The 22,093-nt window shown below is 42.4% G+C and overlaps 2 protein-coding genes across 3 annotated transcripts; one reads left to right on the forward strand and one right to left on the reverse strand.

The window, feature by feature from the left end:
• Positions 1-534: 534 nt before the first annotated feature.
• On the forward strand, positions 535-17,027 carry LOC135490973 (E3 ubiquitin-protein ligase RNF123-like). 2 transcript variants are annotated; one of them, XM_064776566.1, is made up of 31 exons: positions 535-689; positions 1,272-1,326; positions 1,752-1,825; positions 2,409-2,515; positions 2,776-2,916; positions 3,074-3,160; positions 3,417-3,484; positions 3,820-4,066; positions 4,305-4,406; positions 4,749-4,874; positions 5,399-5,491; positions 5,883-5,956; positions 6,380-6,482; positions 6,693-6,789; positions 7,185-7,318; positions 7,739-7,871; positions 8,373-8,474; positions 8,885-9,132; positions 9,299-9,382; positions 9,824-10,109; positions 10,497-10,571; positions 10,859-10,946; positions 11,208-11,295; positions 11,638-11,713; positions 11,847-11,986; positions 12,335-12,599; positions 13,777-13,861; positions 14,245-14,372; positions 14,692-14,786; positions 15,006-15,091; positions 15,525-17,027. In XM_064776566.1, exons 1-31 carry the CDS (start codon positions 605-607, stop codon positions 15,625-15,627), a joined length of 3,675 nt encoding a protein of 1,224 aa, XP_064632636.1. In that variant the 5' UTR covers positions 535-604; the 3' UTR covers positions 15,628-17,027. The 2 variants fall into 2 exon arrangements, with proteins under 2 accessions (XP_064632636.1, XP_064632637.1); XM_064776567.1 differs by lacking the exons at positions 535-689; positions 1,272-1,326 and adding an exon at positions 1,402-1,472.
• A 2,106-nt stretch (positions 17,028-19,133) lies between these two features.
• On the reverse strand, positions 19,134-22,038 carry LOC135490984 (uncharacterized). Its single transcript, XM_064776598.1, has 3 exons — positions 20,966-22,038; positions 20,460-20,536; positions 19,134-20,050 (listed from the first exon to the last, which is right to left on the reverse strand). Exon 1 carries the CDS (start codon positions 21,951-21,953, stop codon positions 20,994-20,996), a length of 960 nt encoding a protein of 319 aa, XP_064632668.1. The 5' UTR covers positions 21,954-22,038; the 3' UTR covers positions 19,134-20,050; positions 20,460-20,536; positions 20,966-20,993.
• Between the last annotated feature and the right edge of the window lie 55 nt (positions 22,039-22,093).

The following is a 22,093-nucleotide window of genomic DNA, read 5'->3' on the forward strand; positions in this document are numbered from 1 at the left end:
CCCATCTTCAGATACAGGTTTTTGATACTCCTACCACGTATAGCCTACAATATACAAGTATATCGAGAGGCGGGGATATATTGAAAACAACTGGTGCCAGGATGGTGATAGACACAGGTGCCAGATAGACAAGTGAATTGCCCAAGGTCTTGATCACAAAACAGACAAATGACTTGCCCAAGATGACCCATGTGACCAATAAATAGGTAGCCAAATGACTTGCCCGAGGTCAGACTGTCATAAAATCTTAGACAAGACCGATTTCCAAGGACTTGTACTTTCTCGCAAATGCAGTGAATATCATTGTACATGTGAGTTTATCTATGAACTTCAACAAATCTTATAATTCCTATCTCAATCCCAAACAAAAAGTCCATAGGGAGCGGAACCATTTCGATTTTGGAGCGAAACAACTTCGATTTGGAGCGAAACAACTTCGATTTGGAGCGAAACGATTTCGATTCGGAGCGAAACGACTGGGGCGAAAAGGTCAGGGAGCGAAACGACCGGATACCGAGAAAATGTACACAAATATGGCGACTACCATGAAAGTGAAAAAATGCATAGTAAACAATCGAATTTAAACTCAAATTCTTGATAAACTATGGCAGATAGCGGCGAGAAAAAGGTTGATTTTGGAGGGGCAATTCAAAAAGAAAAGAAAAAGCCAAGCGATTCAGTGATCAAGGGTGAGTAGATAGTGGGAATCTGACTTTGAAAATGCAAGAAACTGCGCATATTGGAAAAACTGAGCAGTTCCATGACCTTGTTTGTTTTTTAAGTTGCGAATGTTTTTGGACCAGACCGTGCCCCAGATAATTAAAGTGGATAAACTGAGGAATTAGGAAGGGTTAGGTTGTGGATTCAGCTGGTGCAGCTGTGAGGCTGTCAGTGTGAAGCACGCCAGTGCACAAGGAAGGACAAGGTCAAGGTATGGAGAAGTGATTCAGTCGGGACAAGTCAACCCCCTCCAACTGCTTAAGCCTAAGGACATGGGAGTCTGAATTTGTCATCCAAGTCTGAATTTGTAATCCAAGTCTGAATTTGTAATCCAAGTCTGAATTAAAACTCCTTCATTTGCTACATTTATGCAGCGTTGCATGTTGTAACTTTGTAAAACTTGATGATGATCATGTGAAATAGTATATTGTGAAACAAGTTGCTCTTATTTATGAATAAGATAGCCTACCCTTTACTTTTAGAGGACATCGAATAGGATTACTGAGAAGTTTTCCAGTTTTTTAATCCTTTTTTTGTAATCTGATTTGCAGATGTAGAGGCAGCGAGGTTGATCAACCATGTGTTCCAGCCAAGCCTGGCAACTAGGTAAGTTGCCTATTTGGAAGGAAATATATTTCTACTTCTAGAAGACTTCAATTTGATTCAATGTCCCACTTCTCTTACATGTTGAACCTTACACATTCTTCTCTGATTTGGAAACAACCCCTCGTCATATTTGGCTCACATCATCAGTATGTATTTTGAGGATACAGCTGATCAATCACTGTATCCAGTCATCTTTTCAGTGGTATGGAAACAAAAATAGCGGAAGATTGCTTTTGATAATAAAAACGAACTGGCTTGCTTGTGCTAATCTTAGTAATCATCCAAAATGGTCAGTACAGAAAGCTCAAGGAAATGGATTTATAGTTTATTCAGCTTTTAACAGAGTATAACCTTGTGATTGTATTACAAACTTATGACGTTTAGATAGCAATAACATCTTGACTAATAAATGCCCTCGTTTTCAGTGATCCCCTGGGTTTCCACAATCTGTGTGAGCATATTGATAAGTGCCTAGATGAAGCAGCAAATGGTGTCAAAGGTGAGTATACCATGTAGCCGAGTGAGTGTACCATGTAGCCGAGTGGGTATACCATGTAGCCGAGTGGGTGTATCATGTAGCCGAGTGAGTGTACCATGTAGCCGAGTGAGTGTACCATGTAGCCGAGTGAGTGTACCATGTAGCCGAGTGAGTATACCATGTAGCCAAGTGAGTGTACAATGTAGCCGAGTGGGTATACCATGTAGCCGAGTGGGTATACCATGTAGCCGAGTGAGTGTACCATGTAGCCGAGTGAGTATACCATGTAGCCAAGTGAGTGTACCATGTAGCCGAGTGGGTACACCATGTAGCCGAGTGGGTGTATCATGTAGCCGAGTGAGTGTACCATGTAGCCGAGTGAGTATACCATGTAGCCAAGTGAGTGTACCATGTAGCCGAGTGGGTATACCATGTAGCCTAGTGAGTACAGTACATCATGTAGCCTTGTGAGTATATGTAACCGATAATAATGATGTTCATCACGATGAATCCAGAACCTGGGAGAGATTTGTCTCTGTCAAATTCTTTACATTTCATTTAGGATGTTGTTCTGTTGAAAAGATGCATTGTTATGGTGTTTCAGATGTGGTCAGTAACTCTGCACAGACTGGAAGGATTGGACCCGACGTAGCCGTCCTGGATATTGGTGCCAATGTCGGCACTCTATTCATAGAGGCAGATAAACTCGGGGTAAGTTATTAGTAGTAATTCTAAGAATAAAAAACAGACTGCCGAATAATTGTGCTTTTAAAAGCGTGATAAGGCCGCACCACAATATAAAACGTTTATTGTCTGATGTTGTAGTCAATAATCTCCATGTTCTTGCTGATAGTTAAACAAGCAGCAAGTTATTCTTTGTGTCAAAAACTGGGTGGAAACATTTTGTGTAAAATGGCACTAGCATGACTGGTCTCATATGTCATAGTTTCTCTATTGATGTTTCACTTCAGGTGACAAGCCATAGTAACTTCAGCACAATTCGTGCAAATACTTGTGTCTGTCAAGGAAAATGGATCTACGAGGTGATGCTTGGATCGAAGGGTGTTATGCAGCTTGGGTGGTCGACGTTAGACTGCAAGTTCTCACAAGAGGTAAGGACAGTAGACATTGTCAATTTACTAGTATTGTCCTTGAGCATGTTGAGTATTGAGCCTATGATTAGGTTAGTGTGGTGCATGTTCTGCCTATTTACAAATTGAAGACGCCTCTGCCCCAAATTCATTATTCTGTTGTCTTTCACTGTTACAGGAGGGCGTTGGTGACACGTCAGATTCCTATGCATATGACGGCAATCGGCTACGCAAGTGGAACGTCAAAACACAAAAATATGGAGAGGTGAGAAATAGCCATGTTCAGAAATGACAATTTTTTACCCCCGGCAGTAGCAAAAGAGCCGAGTAAACTGATACATTGTGCTTTGCCGTCATCAAAGTTTAAAACACATGCAAGAGGCAACTCCTGCATGCATATCATTTACTTTATGCATATCATTTGTTTTATGCATGTCATTTGTTTTATTCATATACAGTACATAGTAATCTGGGTTTTTACTTCATATCATTTGTTTTATGCAAATTTTGTTGTCTTTCAGGCCTGGTTAACAGGGGATGTGATAAGTTGTGGTATAGACTGTGATAAAGGAACAATATCGTTTTATAGGTAGGTGCACAATGCTGAGTATGCTTGGAGGTTTTATGTCAGGGAGAGAAAGTCGGATTATGATTTAAGGTGGAAGCTGTCTTAGTCTTTCTCACCTCTGTTGAGAACTTCATCACAGAGACCAAAAGATTTGCTTTTTAGGTTCCTGACCACACTAGAAAGGTACAGCTTTTGAATTATCAATGTAGATTTACTGTTGTACCCGCAGGAATTTTGACGTTCAAAATTCAGTACCTGCCCTCTGCCTTATAAGTGTCTGTAATATACCTTGGTAAATGATACCTTTGTAACTTTCAACTTGTAATTCAGCATGTTCAGCTATTTGACATTTTCAGGAATGGGCGAGGCCTTGGAAAAGCTTTCACAAGTATACGAAGTGGAAAGGGCCTAGCGTACTTCCCGGCCGTTAGTCTCTCCATGGGTGAAAACCTCAGGGTGAACTTTGGTGCTACGCCTCTACGCTATCCGATAGAGGGCTACCGTCCACTGCAAGAGCCGCCGCACGTCGATTTGGCAAAAGCTCAGGTTCTCTTCGGATACCTCGATAGACTTCTCATACCCACCTTAATGGTGAAGGAAAAGGTAGGTCAACAATAACAAAACGGGATCATCTTATGCTTATTGGTAGTTTTTGTGGATGATCCTTTAATTCAATCCTTAAAGGATCAACTGAGTAACGACCTACATCATTGCGAAACTTACAAACGATTACAAACTTCAATTGGTGGATTTTGTTTGTTCTAAACCAGAACCGTCTGCTTCATCTCTACTTCATCTCTACCTTTCACAGCAAGTTTCTAATCATTTGACTCTGTTTCAGTCTTTATCAACCCGACCGCCTTTAATATCCGAACCAAGAAGTCCGAAGTCAAGCTGCCTGCTGGTCGCTGCTCACATTCTGGAAAAATTAGCTCCGCTGTTGGTATGTCAGATAAAGCACAAATGTGAAAAGAGATACTCTAGTGTCACTGATCTAAGACAAGTTTTGATCGTTTGGTTCAAGCTAGATATTATGCATGTGGTTGTTCGATGCCTTTCAATGTGTTCAATTTGGTCATCGCAGGTGCCTGTGAAAAGAATCTGATCACAGCGACTGGTGATCATTCCAACCACAGGGCCTAGCAGTTTCACCTGCAGAGAAGAGATTTTTTGTCGCACATTGCAGTCATTGTAATCGCTGTTTGCAGCAACAAGAATTGCTTGTTTGTTTGGCGCTTTAGGTTAGTAAACCATCCAAGTTCTAGTAATGAAATTGCAATTTCAGAGGAAAGCTTACATTGTTGAGGATTGCCTGTTGAAATTCATGCTGAAATTCTGTGATGCAAGAAGCCATTCGTTCGAGCAGCCATACATCGAGAAGACCCTGGACCTCATTTGGTCATTTTTACAGGTAAGACGAAGAAGATGAGAGATGTCTGTTCAAAATCTCGTAGGTAGTGCTATATTGGTCAAGTTAGGCTGGATGCGGTGGACCAGTGTCCTTCCTAGGGGGAGTCTTACTCCTAGTCATTCGAGTGCTACAAAAACTGGGAGTGACTTAACTAATTTTCTGACCGATTATGAATTCAGAGAAATGTTTGAGGCGCAACAAGTAAGGTCCGATCTACCAGGACGTGTTGTCAATGATGTTAAGACCAAGAGGAGCTGTGGTGCGCAATCTATGGATCCAGTTAGACTCTTTTCGAAGTCGGAGGTCTCTTGTTGTGTCGAGACCTGGAGGGCCGTGTATGAATTCGATCACTGTGATTGTGACGTCGTCCAAGCCCTTGTGGTTAGCTAGGTTGAAGTGGTCTCCGATGGTGTCCTCTATCTTGGCACGTGTAATTTCCAGCGAAGGTGTAGGTTGTGCCAGTTTCCAGTAGCGTATCTTCAACAGAATTCAGAGAAATGATAATGACGTGTTCTTTTCTTCAGGATTTTGAATATCGCACATGTCTTGAACACCTTGTGGTTACTCTGCTGGCTGCCTATAGATTCTCCCCTGTCCTACCTGATTTCAAGTTTCAGGTATGTAAAGTTTGTTTATTCTAGTGTTTCCGCTTCTGGAAGGGCCTACTGGTGCAAGAATTGGCTTATGAGGCACACTTTACCTCTAATTCCTGTCTCTAATACCAGGGGTCTGGTGAGAAGGCAGTTGGTACCTCATGATATATTTCACTTGCAAGCAGCTAACCAATAGGCTGCATTGGAACGGGCTACCCATGGCCCTTGAACCTTCAATCTTCTATTCACAAGGCCACTTCCTTAAACACTAGGCCATCAGGATTGGAATGAAATGGGTTCACTTTCTTAACTGGACGTGTTTTAGACCCTGTTCAGTTCCAAGAACCAATGATGGGTGTTTCTTCATATCTGTATGTGATCTGTTTTATCACGACTGCTGATATCTTCTTTTCAGAAAATGTACCTAATTCTGACCCTGGCAGTATTACGACACGACCGAACCCGACGGTTCTTACTCAAACATGTATTGTATCCTTGCAGAAGCTAAGCAATGCTGAAATGAAATTCCTCTTTCATCTCTCTCTCTCTCTCTCTCTCTCTCTCTCTCTCTCTCTGCCACTTCTACTGCGGCATAACACGCTTAACTATTTTCTGCCTAGTGTCTCTTCCATGTGTCAGTTCGCGAAGATTTCTCATTGTCCCTTTTTAAGCCCTGGTTGATTTCGATGTGGTGGGTGATTTGCTGTCTGAAACATCAAAGACTGACCCCCCTCGAGTTGGCCATTTTGTTTCCCTCTCATCGGTGCTCCCTCATCACTGGAACCGCTGATCAGGAAAGAGGCAAATTATATGTAATCCAAAAATGTCACTTCAGTCCAGTTGAAACCATTGTCTGAAACGTGGTGTGATAGGAATGAGGAGAACTTTTTAAGAATCCTTAACCTGCCTCAGATTTGATAAAATCAAGTTCCCTATATTTCTGCACGTGAAGCCCCCAGATGACACAGGACTGGCTGAGGTTATCCCCACAGTGTGGTGGGGCTTCCCGAAGAAGGTAAGATTGGTTAACATATTGTCCCGGTAATAAGTGTAGTACGCCCTTCAGTCGTGGACCCAATTTCATACATAACAATCTTCCTCAAGTAATTTCAGACAAACGTTTAATGCTTCATCCTCACAGTTCTTCCTGCTCTGCACTCGATCAGTTATTTCATGTCATCTTGACTTGAAGGCTTAATTTCATGATTCACGATTATCTTCCTAGGACGATGATGAAGACACTGTACCAGAGGATGAAGAGGAGAGGAAGCGGAGAGAGATTTATCTCGGGGCGTGTCAAGACCTGAGGGAAAAAGTTGCCGGTGAGTACCAAAATATTAAAGATATCAAAGATAATGAAAATACATGTTGATAGCCATCTAGATAGTTTTTGGCCAAGGAAATGAATGTATTATCAGAAGGCTTTCAAATGATGAGTGATGTTGATAGGTTTTCTTAACTCTTTTTCAGTATACTCCACCCCACTTTCTTTGGACAGGTTCTGTAACCGTTTTGACACAAGTTAGAGGAGCCTTGTAGATTCTGGTTCCAGGCACTTGCTATGACCACCGCAAATGAAATTTTAGTGGCATGTCATGTTGTGGGGTGGCAGACTTCAATCACTCGCTTTAGTTTTAGTTAAAACTCATTGATGTCGTCCGCTCAAATCTCGGTTTTGAAACTAAACTTTCTCTTATTTTCAACCCTTCTCTTTTAGTCCTGGAGAAAATCCAAGTTGAGATCCTAAAAGTATTACTACAAATGGAGGACAACACAAAAGGTCCCTCATCCAGGGTGATTTTCCTGGGGAAACTACGGGAGTTCCTCAAAGAAAACTTTGATTCCGGCCGAGTAAGCATATCTCAGTTCATCCACTTTGTATCTGATTTTCAAGCAAAACTTGAAGTGGCCACACCTAAGACAAGCTCTGCTGAAGTTAAAGTTGACGTTTTGGTTTTATAGTCTGATGTCAACTACGCCAGAGCTTATCATCCGACTTTACACTTTGACCCCGGTCTATCCTGAGACCTTTGAGTAGAACTCAGATGAGCAGCTCAATCAGCATTTCAACCTGAGCATTTCTGACTGGCATCCATGTGGGTAGAGTTAGGCAAGTCTGACAGAGAGACCTGCCTCGAATCTCATGCCGACTGTGGGGCTCCACCAGGAACCTCTTGAGCTCTACTTGAGAGTCCATTTGAAATCATGTTCTGACGTCTTCTGCTCGTCCTCTATAGTACCCTCTCACATCTTTATCTTCTTGTCTTGCAGGTCATGATGGGGTATAACCAAGCGCCACTACCCGTGACACTGTGTTTCTTCCATCGCCTCCTTCAAGCGCTCAGATTTTACTGGGATGAATACCATGCAAGGAACCCCAGTGATGATATACCTGATGGTGCTGGTATGTTATCAATCAAATTGTCGTGGGTTTAAATAAACAAATGCAACGACTCCAGTCTATTCAGACGTTTCGTATAATTGGTACTTTTTCAATGAATGACTTTACAAATTTGGTCAACCAGGTTAAATACTATTGCGAACAGAGAATGTAGTTTACGCTACGTCTTAACAAAAGTCAGCCGCGATATCCCAACGTGTTCAGGTTTGTTTTTGTTTATCTGCGATTTCATTGGTTGAGGTTCGTGGGGGCGTGGCTTCCTAGAAATTTAGTGCATAGAGTCGGCCGATAGGTGGCTCTAGCTGTGCGTTCCAGAAAGCAAATGTCATCAATCAAATCAAATTTCCAATTTTTCAAGGCAAAAGAGTCCTGTTCAAGTTTGCCCTCCAACTCCTGCAAAGGTCTGTTGTTATCTGTCTTTTAATTGTATCATATGAGCTGTTACGAGGGAGATTCTCTTTAGCTCAGTTGGTTATTTGTACTTGTCATAAATCTCATTTTCAGATGCCTTCGTTCCCTGCCATAGATTTTTTGACAACACATTGGTCTATTTTGAGGGTCAGAGACTTGGAGGACTGATGACCCACCTGCAGAAAACATTCAAAGGTATGCTGTGAATATAAAGTTCAACAATGCCCCTGTGTGGACAGTCATACAAATAGAGTAAAACCTCCCTTAGCGGACACCTCTCTATTGAGGACAACCTCTCTATTAAGGACACTAGTTTTGGTTGTTTTCATTCAATTTGACCTAATAAGGACACCTCTCTATCAAGAACAGCACTTGTCAATCCTGAGGCTGTCCTCAACTGAGAGGTTCTGCTTTACTATGAATGCCAAGTTTCGGCAAATTTGCATGCATAATAACAGTGCTACGGCATCATATTCTGTTTTCCTTGGCCAGGAGTTAATACTATTAACACTAGCGGCATACCAATTTAACTGGTTTGGATTTCAAGAATGCGGTGTCTTATGCATACTTTTACTTTTCATTTTGTCCTCCTGTTCTCTCTGCAGAAGAAACCCACAAGGCCTTAGAAGAAGCTGGTATAGAGAAGGCCAAGGACGCGACCGAGACAATGTACGACCGCCTCACCGGTTTACGGTCGTTGAAATTATTGGTGAAGTGGAAATACCAGGACAAGGAGAAGGACAAAACGGCAGAGAATGCCGAGCGTCTAGTCACCGAGAAAGCATCACTGTCGGAAATCTTGGACGGCCTTATTATGATGTACCATATTGCAGCTCACAAACAGTTAGGAAAGGTAACTCATCAAGCTGCCTGAGCAATAATGCCATATGAGAGATATTAAAGTAGACTTCTATGAATGACATCACCTGGCATGGTTTGGCTCTGATATACAGGGGCACTGGGGAAGATTCTTTGGAAAACCACACCCGAAATTTACATGGTATTTGCACCCGTTTCAGATGTGCACACTACGAGAGACTGTCCAGGAGTATGTGAATGCCTTACAGGAAACCAAGGAGAAATTAGAAAAGTGTTCAGATGAGGTAAGTCTTTTTGTAGTGACCTGACGTCTAAACACCTGATTTCCAAAGTCATCTCCTTCAGATATTAATTTGATACTCATGTTTAGTTGAAGTTTTTTTGTTATTTGTTTGTGGTCTTCAGCTGTTAGCGCTGACGGTCGCCCTAGAAATGGCAGCAGCTAGCTTATAATCAAGAGGGCAGCTTTATCTTTGGACCCACCTGACTGGTCCAATTTCTGGCCTACTGGCTCCGCCTATGAGCATACACCTCTTGTGTTTATTCGGGAGCTACATTACTACAAAAGGGTGGAGGTTTCAGGAAACCTGTTTGACCATTTTCTAGTACCCCATCACATGGTCGGACCATTCATGAGAAAAAGCCTCGATGAGCACTTTGTGATAGTACCATTCATCCTCATTGTCCTGGATTTCCCTATGTTCTACTTCTTTTCTTGTTTCTAGATGACAGACGTCCGGGAAGAACTTGAACGTGCCAAGACGGTGTTTGAGGAAAAAGCATCAGAGCAGTCTCGCCACATGGCTTGGATCATCGCCGTTATCTATTCTCAGGAGAAGCAAGCAGACGTTTACTGGCTTCACAAGGTCGTTTTACGGACTATAGAGGTCACCGATGCCAAGGGGTCACTCCTGGCGTTCATTCCTGATTTCTACGTCGACGTGTGTGTCAATACCTGTATAGCGTTGCGAACATTCTTTCATCCCACAGTGCCTGTTATGTCGCTTCCAGGTACGCAGTCAGGCTAGGATTCCCCGTTTTGCAAGTTGTTGCTGAATCGGGCTACAGCCCATTGAAACTCCTCCTGGAGACAGTGTGATCAAGTACTGCCTGTATGTGGCTGAATATCCTTCTACATACATACATAAGAATGTGCTACAATCAGCTGAATCTCATCGCTGCCAGGCTCTGATCACATGTTTTGGTGGAGGACCACTCCCACCTCCAAGTGGAGAGCAAACACTGAAGAAGAAGAACTTGGGGTCAGTTTGATAACGTGAAGACTGAATTATTGCTCAAAGCCAAATCTGGAGAAGTTGTCCTTGAGGTGTCCAGTCAGCGCCAACTAAATCACCAGCTTGGAAAGTCATTCAAATTTTCAATACCTATGTTTTTCAGCCTACACTGAAAGCCTGAAAAAGTTTGCCATATTCCTTGCCAAGTATTTCTCCGATTCTCGGATAGTCAACACAGGTGAGCTTTAAAGATCATTCTAAAAACTGGTCCTGGTTTACTCAACTGTGCAGAAATTGTCTGTGACCCGTGCCAGCAAAAGGAGGAGCATGTCACACAGAAGATAAGCCTAAATGACACCAGGAGATCATGGATGAAATTGATATACACAGATTTCACAAAAGGCAGACAACATCGAAATGAACAACCAGTCCGTCTCAACCTGCCTAGCTCAGAGCAACATGCGCATGGTTTTGCTGTGACAGGTCATATTTAGGCTCATTCTTTGATTTTTCCATCCTTTTCAGATTCTAAGGACACGATCATTCAGACGTTAGCCACCTTTGTTTGTTTTCACTCATCACTTCGAGCCATGGAATCGATACCAGTTGAAAAGTAAGCCTTATTTGTTCCTGGAAAGAAGATTGTCAGGGAGGGGATTGTTGATAACTCTGCAAAGGAGGTCAAGGCTCCCGTCCCTCTGCTCCGATCACAGTGACCGACAATTTTTCAATTGCTGTGTCTTCAGAATTGACCTTAAAGTGAATTTCACTCAATACAATGCCCCCTTTGTTTTCCGTACCTTGGTACCTGGGTAATTGATGTATCAAGTCATTAACAGCAATACCTCAAATGTTTCATGTTGTCTCCTTTCAGTTGTATGAACCTTGTACGAAACCTCCTTGCACCGTATGAAAACAGATCGTGGGCTCAGACGAACTGGATACTGGTCCGGTTCTGGAAGGTATGACATCGGTTTTTAAGTTCTCGTCAACTCTGTCAGTGTGTCAGTGAAGTTCTTCTCATTGTGGGAAACATCAGAGGGGAAATAACGTTATTTTCTCCTGACGACGTGCATAACGTCATGTAAATGGTCCAATGATGTCCGGCGACATGCACAGCACGTCATGTCACACTAAAATTATAATTGATCAGCACTTGGTCGCACCCTCTCCAAATATACCAAACGCACTCAGAGACATTAGTTTCTTCCTAATAGTACAGATGACTGAATGAATGCTGCTCAAAGCAGATCTGCCGGTATAGGCGGATGGATAATACACTGCTGGTGACATCTTTATTTCAGGGTTGTGGCTTTGCCTTTCGGTATACGCAGCCTCCACATCTGACAAGCAAGTCGCAAGTTATGGAATTGTTAAACAGTGAGTTGAGAAAGAGACATTTTATACTAGGTGTCATGCAAAAAACATTTCAAACTTTCGATTTTGAATAACTCCCAAGTATCCATCTCATATTTATCAACGTTCTCTCAGATGTCGTATGGTCTGCTTCCAGGGGTGTGTCCATCAGTATTTTACCAGAGCAGAGTGAAGGAGTACCTCAAATCAGACTGGGTTAAGTCGGTCAAGTTCCTGGACAGTTTGCTGAACCAGCTCAACTGGGCATTTTCAGAGTTTGTTGGCATGCTACAGGAGGTAAGTTTGGATAATTTGACACAAAATATTCATCAGTTTGGTCATTGATATTGTTGGCTAACTACTGTATCAATCCAGAAAGGTTCCGTTCAGGCCAATAAAAGTCTTATTTCTGATGATATTCTTCTTATGTGTGCCAGTCACAAGTACAGAGGGACAGGGTGGGTATGAAAATTTGTGAAAATGTTCGAAACTGCTCATTCAGAGGTCATTGATCTGACTGGACTTTCTGATTGTTATTTGGTCCGTTATGAAGCTCCTTTATATATACTTGGATTCAAAAAATTATTGTGAGAAAAACCTGAATGTGTCCAAAAAATGTTCTAGAACTTGAAATCATTTTTCCAGCTCCAACAGTTCATCTTCCGGAGGGAGCGCGTCTTCATCGACAACCGCCAACTAAAAATCTGTTCAACGTGTTTTGATATCTCCGTACGTCTGCTACGAGTTCTTGAGATGATCGTGACGCTAGTGCCGGATTTCTTCACCGATTGGTCGAAATCGTCCGCAGAATCGCTCATCGCGAGGCTGTTCCAGCTGCTCTGTCAGGTGTTGAATCGCGTCGTGTCGCAGAGCGGCGTGTTCGATAATGTTGTCGCAGCGGAGATGCCAGGTAGGGTGTTAGAAAAACTAATATCAAAATGTGTATTATAATGGCTACATATTGTTTAAAAGCAAAGTATTTAACAGAAACACATGTGTTTTTTCGTTCAATATCATCTCAATCTCACCATGAAGCACAAACTTACAACACACTTCTTTACTAGAGTACTGTATATTCTAGACTGAAAAGGTTTGGCTAAAAGCATAACATTTACACATACAACACGTCAGATTATAATATATAATATAATAATATAATATGAGTTCTTATATAGCGCATTTCCAGGTTCCCTGCTCAATGCGCTTTTGGGACTACATTATTATCATCCCGGTCTCCACAGAAATCAATCTGGGGTTTCAACGAGCAGCTACTAAGCGCTCAATTGAACTCGACCAGTAGGAAGTTTCCAAGTGGCGACTCAGCCGGGATTCGAACACACGACCTTCCGGTTATGAGACCGACTCTCTGCCATTGCGCCACCGATTAGAAGCATTACATCATTATAAAAGATTGTGAACAGTTTCGATCAATAGAGTCCATAACACTTCATTCAACTACCAAACTGTTCTGACTAAATGTCCATTTCACGTCCAAACAACATTGAATATTATACACTGAATGTGGTATTTGACACAAGTGTGTGTGTGTGTGAATGTTTGAGGTGAGGAAGCCTATCCGGGGAGCCGCTGTGGTGTAGTGGCTTGGACTCTCGACCAGCGGTCAAGAGGCCCGGGTTCGATCCCCACTGTCGGCATGAGACTGTAGGCTGGTCTCTTTGTCTCACTTGCCTCTCTGCACCCAGGTGTATAAATGGGTACTGGACAGAAATACACAGATTATAGCGCTGGTTGAGCAGCTCATCTGTGGTCTACTGAAAGGTTTCAGGAGACGGGGGTTAAACTGAAAGTCGGATGATAACATATATCGTAGTTGATATCAGACTATAAACCCTAAACTTATCTTTTTTTTAATACAAAGGGGCCATCCTGAGACCTCAGAAGCAGTAGTTTGAGATACTTTGACTCTGATTCTGCCATATTTGCTCTTGATTCCCACGGGAAGTGACTTAGGATGTACCATGTTAAGCATTTTGTGACTTCCTCAAGAAGTTCACTTGCAGAATAGTACATTTTACTTGATTATTTCTATGGTATTGTTGCCACAACAAGTCTCCTTCGTTTTGCAGGAATGGAGAGCGTGGATCACTTCCCCATCCTGACGTCAGTCGTCGGGATAATGGCACAGTTAATCATGAAGGGAAACCCTAAAAGGTGAGGAAAACCATATCATATCATCATTTTGAGGGAAAAAGCAACGGGAAGCACTCTATCAAGTGTAGGGTCCCTCCAGATGAAGAAAATCCTGGCATGGCCTGACAGCAATGGTTGGTCGAGCTGATGCCAGTAATGTGATCAACTGATGCAAGTTCCTATCTCAGTTCTCATCAAAAATGTTGCAGTAACGTAATTTTCATATGGGCCCGACTGTCCAAAGCAAGTTTTATCACTAAGGCTAACATTTTAAAACTAATCTCGACGTTAAGTCTGATGGCCTTAACTGAAGGAGATAACGCCAGCTTTATATCAGTGTCAGTGTTTCAATGACTACACTTGTTTGAACGACCACGCCCTGACTTTTCTGCTTTCTTTCCAAGCCGTGAATGTGCTACTGCCGCGCTCCTCGCCGACCCAGGATTCCAAATCTCTGCCCTCGAATTCTTATTCGGCGGAAAATCAGAAGGTGCTACTCAGTTAGATAAGAAACAGTTCAATCTTAGGAAATGTAAGTCACATTTAGAATTCAAAGGGCGCAATTTTTGTGTTCTGATCAAGATACATGTATATCGTGAATGAAATATATTTTCTGTTTGATGCAACACGATGCCAACAGCAAAGAAGAATGAACTAGAAAAACAATTTTTTCCCTGTCAAGGCCTGATGGTCAGTGCATGGTGCTTGTATCCTATTCAGTGCATATTTACACAATTGTGAAATTTTCAAAATGTTCAATTTTCAAATCTTTGAACAAATGAAGTAGGCCTGGATTACAAATGTAGGACACTCACTGCAGATGACTAAATATTCCGATATTTTGATTTCAGACCCAAAGGATGTGTCAGCAACGGAAGTTCAGTTGGTTGAAGAAATGATCGAATACTTGTCCAAACAGCAATCAGTAGAAAAAAAGGTCACAGAGGTAAGCCACCCCCCACCTCCAACAATGAATTCGATTTTCTGCCATTTACTATCAACTGCAACATAAGTCATGGAAAATACTCCAGATTCACTTCTGTAATGTCACTTCATTAGGGGAGGCAACAGTGTCAGCGCAATCATCAATTGGTGTCGTCACTGCCCCGTTCGGTGTATTAGAAATCACAACGTGAATCCAATGTATTGTCTTGATATGTTTCAGTCGCTTGATGAAGATGAGTTGTGCACGATATGTTACGCTTATGCCAGATCGTGTACCTTCAAGCCATGTGGCCACCAGTCCTGCAGGTACGTTTTCTCCCATTCATTTACATAGCACCGTGGTTAGGTGTCTGCCTCGTGAGCGGTAAGGTGTCTGCCTCGTGAGTGGTAAGGTGTCTGCCTCGTGAGCGGCAAGGTGTCTGCCTTGTGAGTGGTAAGGTGTCTGCCTCGTGAGCGGTGAGGTGTCCGCCTCGTGAGCGGTAAGGCGTCCGCCTCGCGAGCGGTAAGGCATCCGCCTCGCGAGCGGTAAGGTGTCCGCCTCGCGAGCGGTAAGGCGTCCGCCTCGTGAGCGGTAAGGTGTCCGCCTCGTGAGTGGTTCGAAGACTCGTGAGCAACGTCTCCAAGTGCAAAGCAGAACTGAAAAATTGCAATTGCCACTGCTCTGGTAGCCTCCCAAGGCAGAGGAGGTCTTAATTGAATGGTCGCACAGAAATGTAAATATTTTCTCGTTTCGTTCCAGTAAATGCATCTCCCGTCATCTGCTCACCAAGAAGGATTGCTTCTTCTGCAAGGCAACTGTAGACACTGTGGAAGGAATCAACGGAAAACCAGCAAAGTTTTGAGAATCAAATTTTTATACTCTCATTTCACTGCTATAAGGTCTGTCGTAAATATTCATCTCTCCCACCGTTGTCTTTCTACATTAAACATAGCTGTCCGAAGAATGCCAGGCTTGGCATTGATGACAAATGCACCAAACAATATCAAAAGTATGCCAATAATGCAATGTATTTTTTCACCGAAGTGCTCAGTTGGACAGTGACCTTATATAATTGAAAGGAGACGATTTTCTTTTCTGTTGGCAAACACTAGGAATTTGGCTGATGAATTTAATTTTGTATCAAAATGTTCCAATATGCTTTTGTTATGTCACTTGAAAGCACCTGTTCCGTTAAGGAACCTTTTCTCCCCAAGTCGCTTCTGGGATCTACTACATGTAGGGGAGCCCTGCTAGAGGCAAGTAGTCTCACCCTAACCATGCTATTGCTAAGTCCCTGCTATGTATTTTTGTCATGCTAGCTTTTCAAGCTTCAGTTCAGTCACCTAGGCCTATGTTAGGAGTGTGTCAGAATCAAGTTATCTAATGTAGTAGGTCATTCAATATAAGTACTAAGTATACTTTACAATAGTATACTTTAGAATCTATACTTTGTACTGATATTGAAGGGTGATGTTGGAATTGAATTTAAGTGCGTGTAACCCCATTCAATTCACAATAAGCCAGTTACTGCTTTGAGACCAGAGAGATTGTGCATCATTTACAACTCTTAACTTTAATCATGGGATGTCCTTCTTAATTCAAATTTTTCGTTGTCCATATCTTTTTGCCAAATCATGTTTTATCATTCAATAGGGTTGCAAAGAAATGGTGCTTCAGATTGAATTGGCTGTAACATTGCAAAATAGTTTATAAGTTAAGTCCATCATGGTTTTATAGTTTGCTTGAAATGTTATTTCTTGAAGAAGGGGACTACTGGCCGGAGCCAGGCAGCAGATTTAGTAAACAAAGTCGCAGATAGGTGTCTCAACTGTCGTACTGTACTTCAGCACTGTATACTAAATAGCCACAAGCCAGGTTGGTCAGATTTAGTAACAGTGTGTTGCCGATAGGGGTCTCCTATCTCACAGTATATCAAAACTATTCACATCTGCACTGGGACTTGAACACGATCCAGGCCCCCAATTGCGCATGCAAGTCACCTGAAAACTGTTAATTTCCTCCTCCTGCCTATGGTCCTCCTTTGAGTGAGGAGATGGGATGCACAAGCCTTAGTTTTTACACGCTTTTATTCATTGCATGTTTTTTGAATGAAATGTGTTTCGACAGGACTTTTTTCACGACCCACGGCAGACGTGGTTGACTGGTTTGTATTAAAATAAAGTTCAGATGGTCAACACGTTGATGTAAATGTTCTTGTATATTACCAATGCACATCTTTGTGATAAATAAATAATGTATCTAGATGGCTTTGAAATAAGTGCGTTTTCAATTTTATTCAGTAAACTTGATTCTTGAATAAGGAGGGCCTTTGGTCACACTCCACATTCAATCAGTTCGAACGAGTGTCACATTGTCCCCCTCTTCAAACTCGGCTTTTAACATCGACATGGATGGGCTTGCCAAGTGTGTTTCCATTTCGAAATTGTGGATGTTCCAATGTATGATAGGAGCTGGAGTAAAACAATATTGGGTTTGTCCAAGGTAACATTTCTGCCAGTGTCATGGTCTTTACCATCATGTGACATATCCAAGTCCGAGTCTTTGTCTTGGCTTCTATGTGACAAACCATAGCCCTGGTGTCCATTATCATGTGACGTGACCATCATGAGACATATCCAAGTCCTTGTGTCATCATCTGGACCATCATGCGACATTTCCAAGTCCAGGTGTCTTTGTCTTAACCATGTGACGTATCAGTCTGGGTTTCCTTTTCATCTTGACTATCAAAGAATGTTTCCATGGTCCATGTCTTGACTATCAGGTATCAACAAGTCAGGGGCCCTGGTTTCATTTAGAGGATTTGTCGTGTCTGTCTCAACACTGGATGTGTCCAGGTTGGTTATCCTTGTCACGACTATCATGTATCAACGTCAGGTGCCCTGGTTTCATTTAGAGGATGTGTCGTGTCTGTCTCAACACTGGATGTGTCCAGGTTGGTTATCCTTGTCTTGACTATCATGTATCAAAGTCAGGGGCCCTGGTTTCATCTAGAGGATGTGTCGTGTCAGTCACAACACTGGATGTGTCCAGGTTGGTTATCCTTGTCTTGACTATCATGTATCAAAGTCAGGGGGCCCTGGTTTCATCTAGAGGATGTGTCGTGTCTGTCTCAACACTGGATGTGTCCAGGTTGGTTACCCTTGCCTTGACAAGCAAGTATCAACGTCAGGGGGCCCTGGTTTCATTTAGAGGATGTGTCGCGTCTGTCCCAATACTGGGTGTGTCCAGGTTGGTTATCCTTGTCTTGACTATCATGTATCAAAAAGTCAGGGGCCCTGGTTTCATTTAGAGGATGTGTCGTGTCTGTCTCAACACTGGATGTGTCCAGGTTGGTTACCCTTGCCTTGACAAGCAAGTATCAATGTCTTGTGTCCAGGTTGGTTACCCTTGCCTTGACAAGCAAGTATCAATGTCAGGGGGCCCTGGTTTCATTTAGAGGATGTGTCGCGTCTGTCCTAATACTGGGTGTGTCCAGATTGGTTCCCTTGTGTGGGCTATCATGTATCAAAGTCAGGAGGCCCTGGTTTCATTTAGAGGATGTGTCGTGTCTGTCTCAACACTGGATGTGTCCAGGTTGGTTATCCTTGTCTTAGAACAACCAAATGTGAGCGTGTTGATGTTAGACACACTGGACGTTCACAGCATTTCTGTCTCCGACACTTGATGTGCCCATGCAGTAAACGTGTCCTCATCTCGAACACTGGATGTACCGAAGTCAAGAGTGTCCTTAAGGATGGTTGTACTATTGCTATCAGACACGGCATCAAGTCACCAATTTGCTCAGGCGAGTTTTTTAGTCACAACCAGTAGATTCAAAAGTAGATTTTCATGCAAGGCTGGTCCCCACTGGGACTTGAACCCAGATTTCTATCACAGAGCGACAGTGTGTTAGCCATTACACTATAGAGACAATTTTTTGCAGTCCCATCGACATATCGTCTCCTGGATAAGACTAAAATTCTCTAACGGATAAGGTGATGCAAGGCTGGTCTCAACTGGGACTTGGACACAGATTGCCATCCGAGAGCAATAGTGGACTATGGACTTGGTGACTGAAGCATAATAACTGTGAACTGTCTTTGATGGCTATACAGGGTGGTCCAGAAAAAACACAATTAGATGCCTCCACTACCAGTGGATGGGGAATCTTTCTAGAAGCGGAACAATACCAAGATCGCCTGATTCCGTTCAGTAATATTTGTTGTAGACCTTTTTGTGAAGCAAGGTTAGAGTCCTTTTGCCAGGTTCAATGTAAAAAAACAGAACGCTTCTGTTGTAGGTTACAAACATTTCGGTGGTGCCGAGGCCTGGTCAGTTGCAAATGGTCATTGTCGACATTATTTCATATCAGTATTATTACCTTGGTTTTTATTAGAATAAAAATAGATCTCGATGTACTGAATAATGGATATACCCAGCCAGGTGCAACCAACTCGTATATTGAATGGAACCTCACCAGTCTGGATGCCCTTGCCTTGCCGTATGAACAAAACAAAACTTTCTCCCCACTATATGAAGATCTTTTCAGCAGCCTTGTCCTCCATCAGAGGCACAGGCCGACCACCAGGTGTCTTCCTCCCAAGCTGGTGCATTCGCTATGATGCCTTCCTCCCAAGCTGCAGGTGGGTGAAACTACAGTCATACATCCAGATCAGCTCCAGGTGACCCAATCGGAACAGGGGATGGGAATGCGAATGGAATGACTCACATCGCGTACAGCTGTTGGAATCCATTGTCCAACTGGCACCATTTTGTATACATCTTCTCAAATGTGGCCTGGTCTCCATCATATCATGGATTACTCTCCATTATGTCACTGTAAACCGGTTGTTGCCGCATCTACCAGTCTCAGAAGTGCTAAGAGAGACCGTACTAATGCTGCTAGATTAAAAATTTAAATGATAATCTTTAGAGCCTTGCATATCAAGATGATAGGACAGACACCCTATAGTGACCACCTAAAAGGCAGTCTTCAAGAGTCTTACTTCAATGTTGCAAGTTGCGATTTAGAAATTATTTTATAACACACAACTTTAGAGATGTTTTTGCCTTCCCAAAGCGTTGACAACCTTAGTCAACTAAAACAGGTTTTTTCTAGTACAATTCTGCGGACATGCACAAGACATGGGAATCACAGTTACCTATCTGTGAACCCCACAAACCTCTGCACTTCCATCCCTGTAACCATCCACCGAGTCGTCCTGTAAAAACGTTGTCGGGAAGAAGGTGTGGCAATGTCAACCCCCTCCGTTCCGTTGCTTATACTGAAATCGAACAACAAATTTGTTTAGTTCAAATACTCCTGCACAAGTTTCTGCCAAGCTGGCATACGGCAGTATCAGAGTTCCTGTGTAGAGGGTTCACTAGGATTACATCAGAAACTATACTTGATTCTAACAATTCTGTTCGCATGCAGTTTCTGATACACTCCCAAGTCCCAATCTAGACAAAAACTACCAGCTGACAAAAACTCTAGCTACACCTTATCCAACCATGCCAAGGAACCACATCAAGAAACTTAACAATGCAGCAAGTTACTTGGTTTATAGAGAAGGATAAGTATGATAATTCCCCAAAACTATCACTTCATCAATCTAATGATAGGGTCATCAATCCGATTGATTATTACGGAAGTACACAACAGACAATGATATGATGAACAGTAATGTTTACCTCGGCAGTAGCCCGCCATTTTAAAACATCACCGCACCCGCAGATGACCGATTCGTCGAGTCTATCGTTGCTTCAAACTGAAATTGTAAGAATAGGGATTAGAAGTATGGATCGATGCAAGAAGTGACATGAAATGTACAGTATTGTCTTTTAATGGTTTCTTTTGTAACATATTTACATACAAGTTTTTTCAGTAAAATGATTGATATAAAACATTTCATTCACCACCCAAAATATCATGTGAACGCCATCAAGGTTTAGGCAAATAATGTTAAGATTTCACGGATAATGTGTCCAGTTATGACAGAAGTCACTGTTCTTTTCGATTTCATTTCAAATAATCAAATACTAATAGACATCTTTTTACGACACAAGTAACAAGTCAACTGGAAACTTGGTGCAAAATTTGTCAGCAAGATTATAGAACGGAAGATAAAATTCACAATTCAATGTCACACTATTCTCAATCTCATCAGTCTAAAAACCAGACATAAAACTAAATGCACCTTCGTATTCTAATCAATATGTTCTGAATCATGACTTATTTTCCGATCTCAGGTGTGCGTTTTCTTGTCTTAGTTCCTCCAGTTCTGCATACAAGTCACGAATATCGTCCGAAAGATCTTCACAACTCCTTTGTTCCCCTAATACTGTGTCGGCTCCTATTTCCAACGTGGCACAAGAGTCACTGGCCACAGACTGTTCCTTCCTTGACGTCAAGTGTTCTAACTCAGCAACACGATCACCTAACTCGGATATCCCGTCAATAAGTTCATAGCGACCAAACGACCACAGTGGTTCTTCCTGCGCATTCTGAAATGCAGATTCAAAGTCTTGGAGCATGAATGAATACGTATCGTCTTCTCCGAAAGATTCATAGTCTGAATCGAACATATCTTCCAAAGGACAAGCGTCCTTTTCACTTTCAGGTTGTTTTTCTGGAGTGTTCCGGTGAATATCAGATTTCAACGGCGTTGGTACGTAAAAGGAAGCATCATTTCCTGAAACATCAGAAACTTCAGAATTTGTCGGCGACGTTTGAAGGTTGAAGACTTCAGATGACCTTTCTCCATAGAATGGGGAATTTGTCAATGTTACGAACAATGGAGCTGGCGGTGCGAGCAGATTGAGCACTGCCACCGGTGGTGGAGTGACTGGCTGTTTTCGGTTTTTTATACAACCAACTTCGCCGTCCCAAAGAAAGTCCTTGTTGTCAATGATGAAAGTTGAAGAGTTCTTTGGGGCTTTAGGATAAAAGTTCGGACGCAGACCACGGCGTTTTCCACGAAATTCACGTCTCTTTACACAGTCTGTGCAGCCTTTTTTAGACTCGCTCCTTAGAATGTCTGCGATCAGAAGGGTTGCGCAATCACCAACAACATTTTCTATCACACGGTCACGGTGCCGTTGTCCACATCTCTTCCCTCTGCGAGTTTTACGACGATTTAAGTTCAAATTTGTGGCTAGTTTGATTCCTTCCATTGCGGGACACATAATCAAACCTTTTTTGGAAGATCTATACGATTATTGTAGGAAATATCGAAGATAAAGCAAGAGAAATTCGGTACGATGCGCTCCGCCGGGCTGTTTGGAAGTAAATACGTGGTCGCTACGCAATCGGGACTATTTATAGA

The sequence above is a fragment of the Lineus longissimus genome, chromosome 7 (genome assembly GCF_910592395.1).
Source record: "Lineus longissimus chromosome 7, tnLinLong1.2, whole genome shotgun sequence".
Classification (NCBI taxonomy): domain Eukaryota; kingdom Metazoa; phylum Nemertea; class Pilidiophora; order Heteronemertea; family Lineidae; genus Lineus; species Lineus longissimus.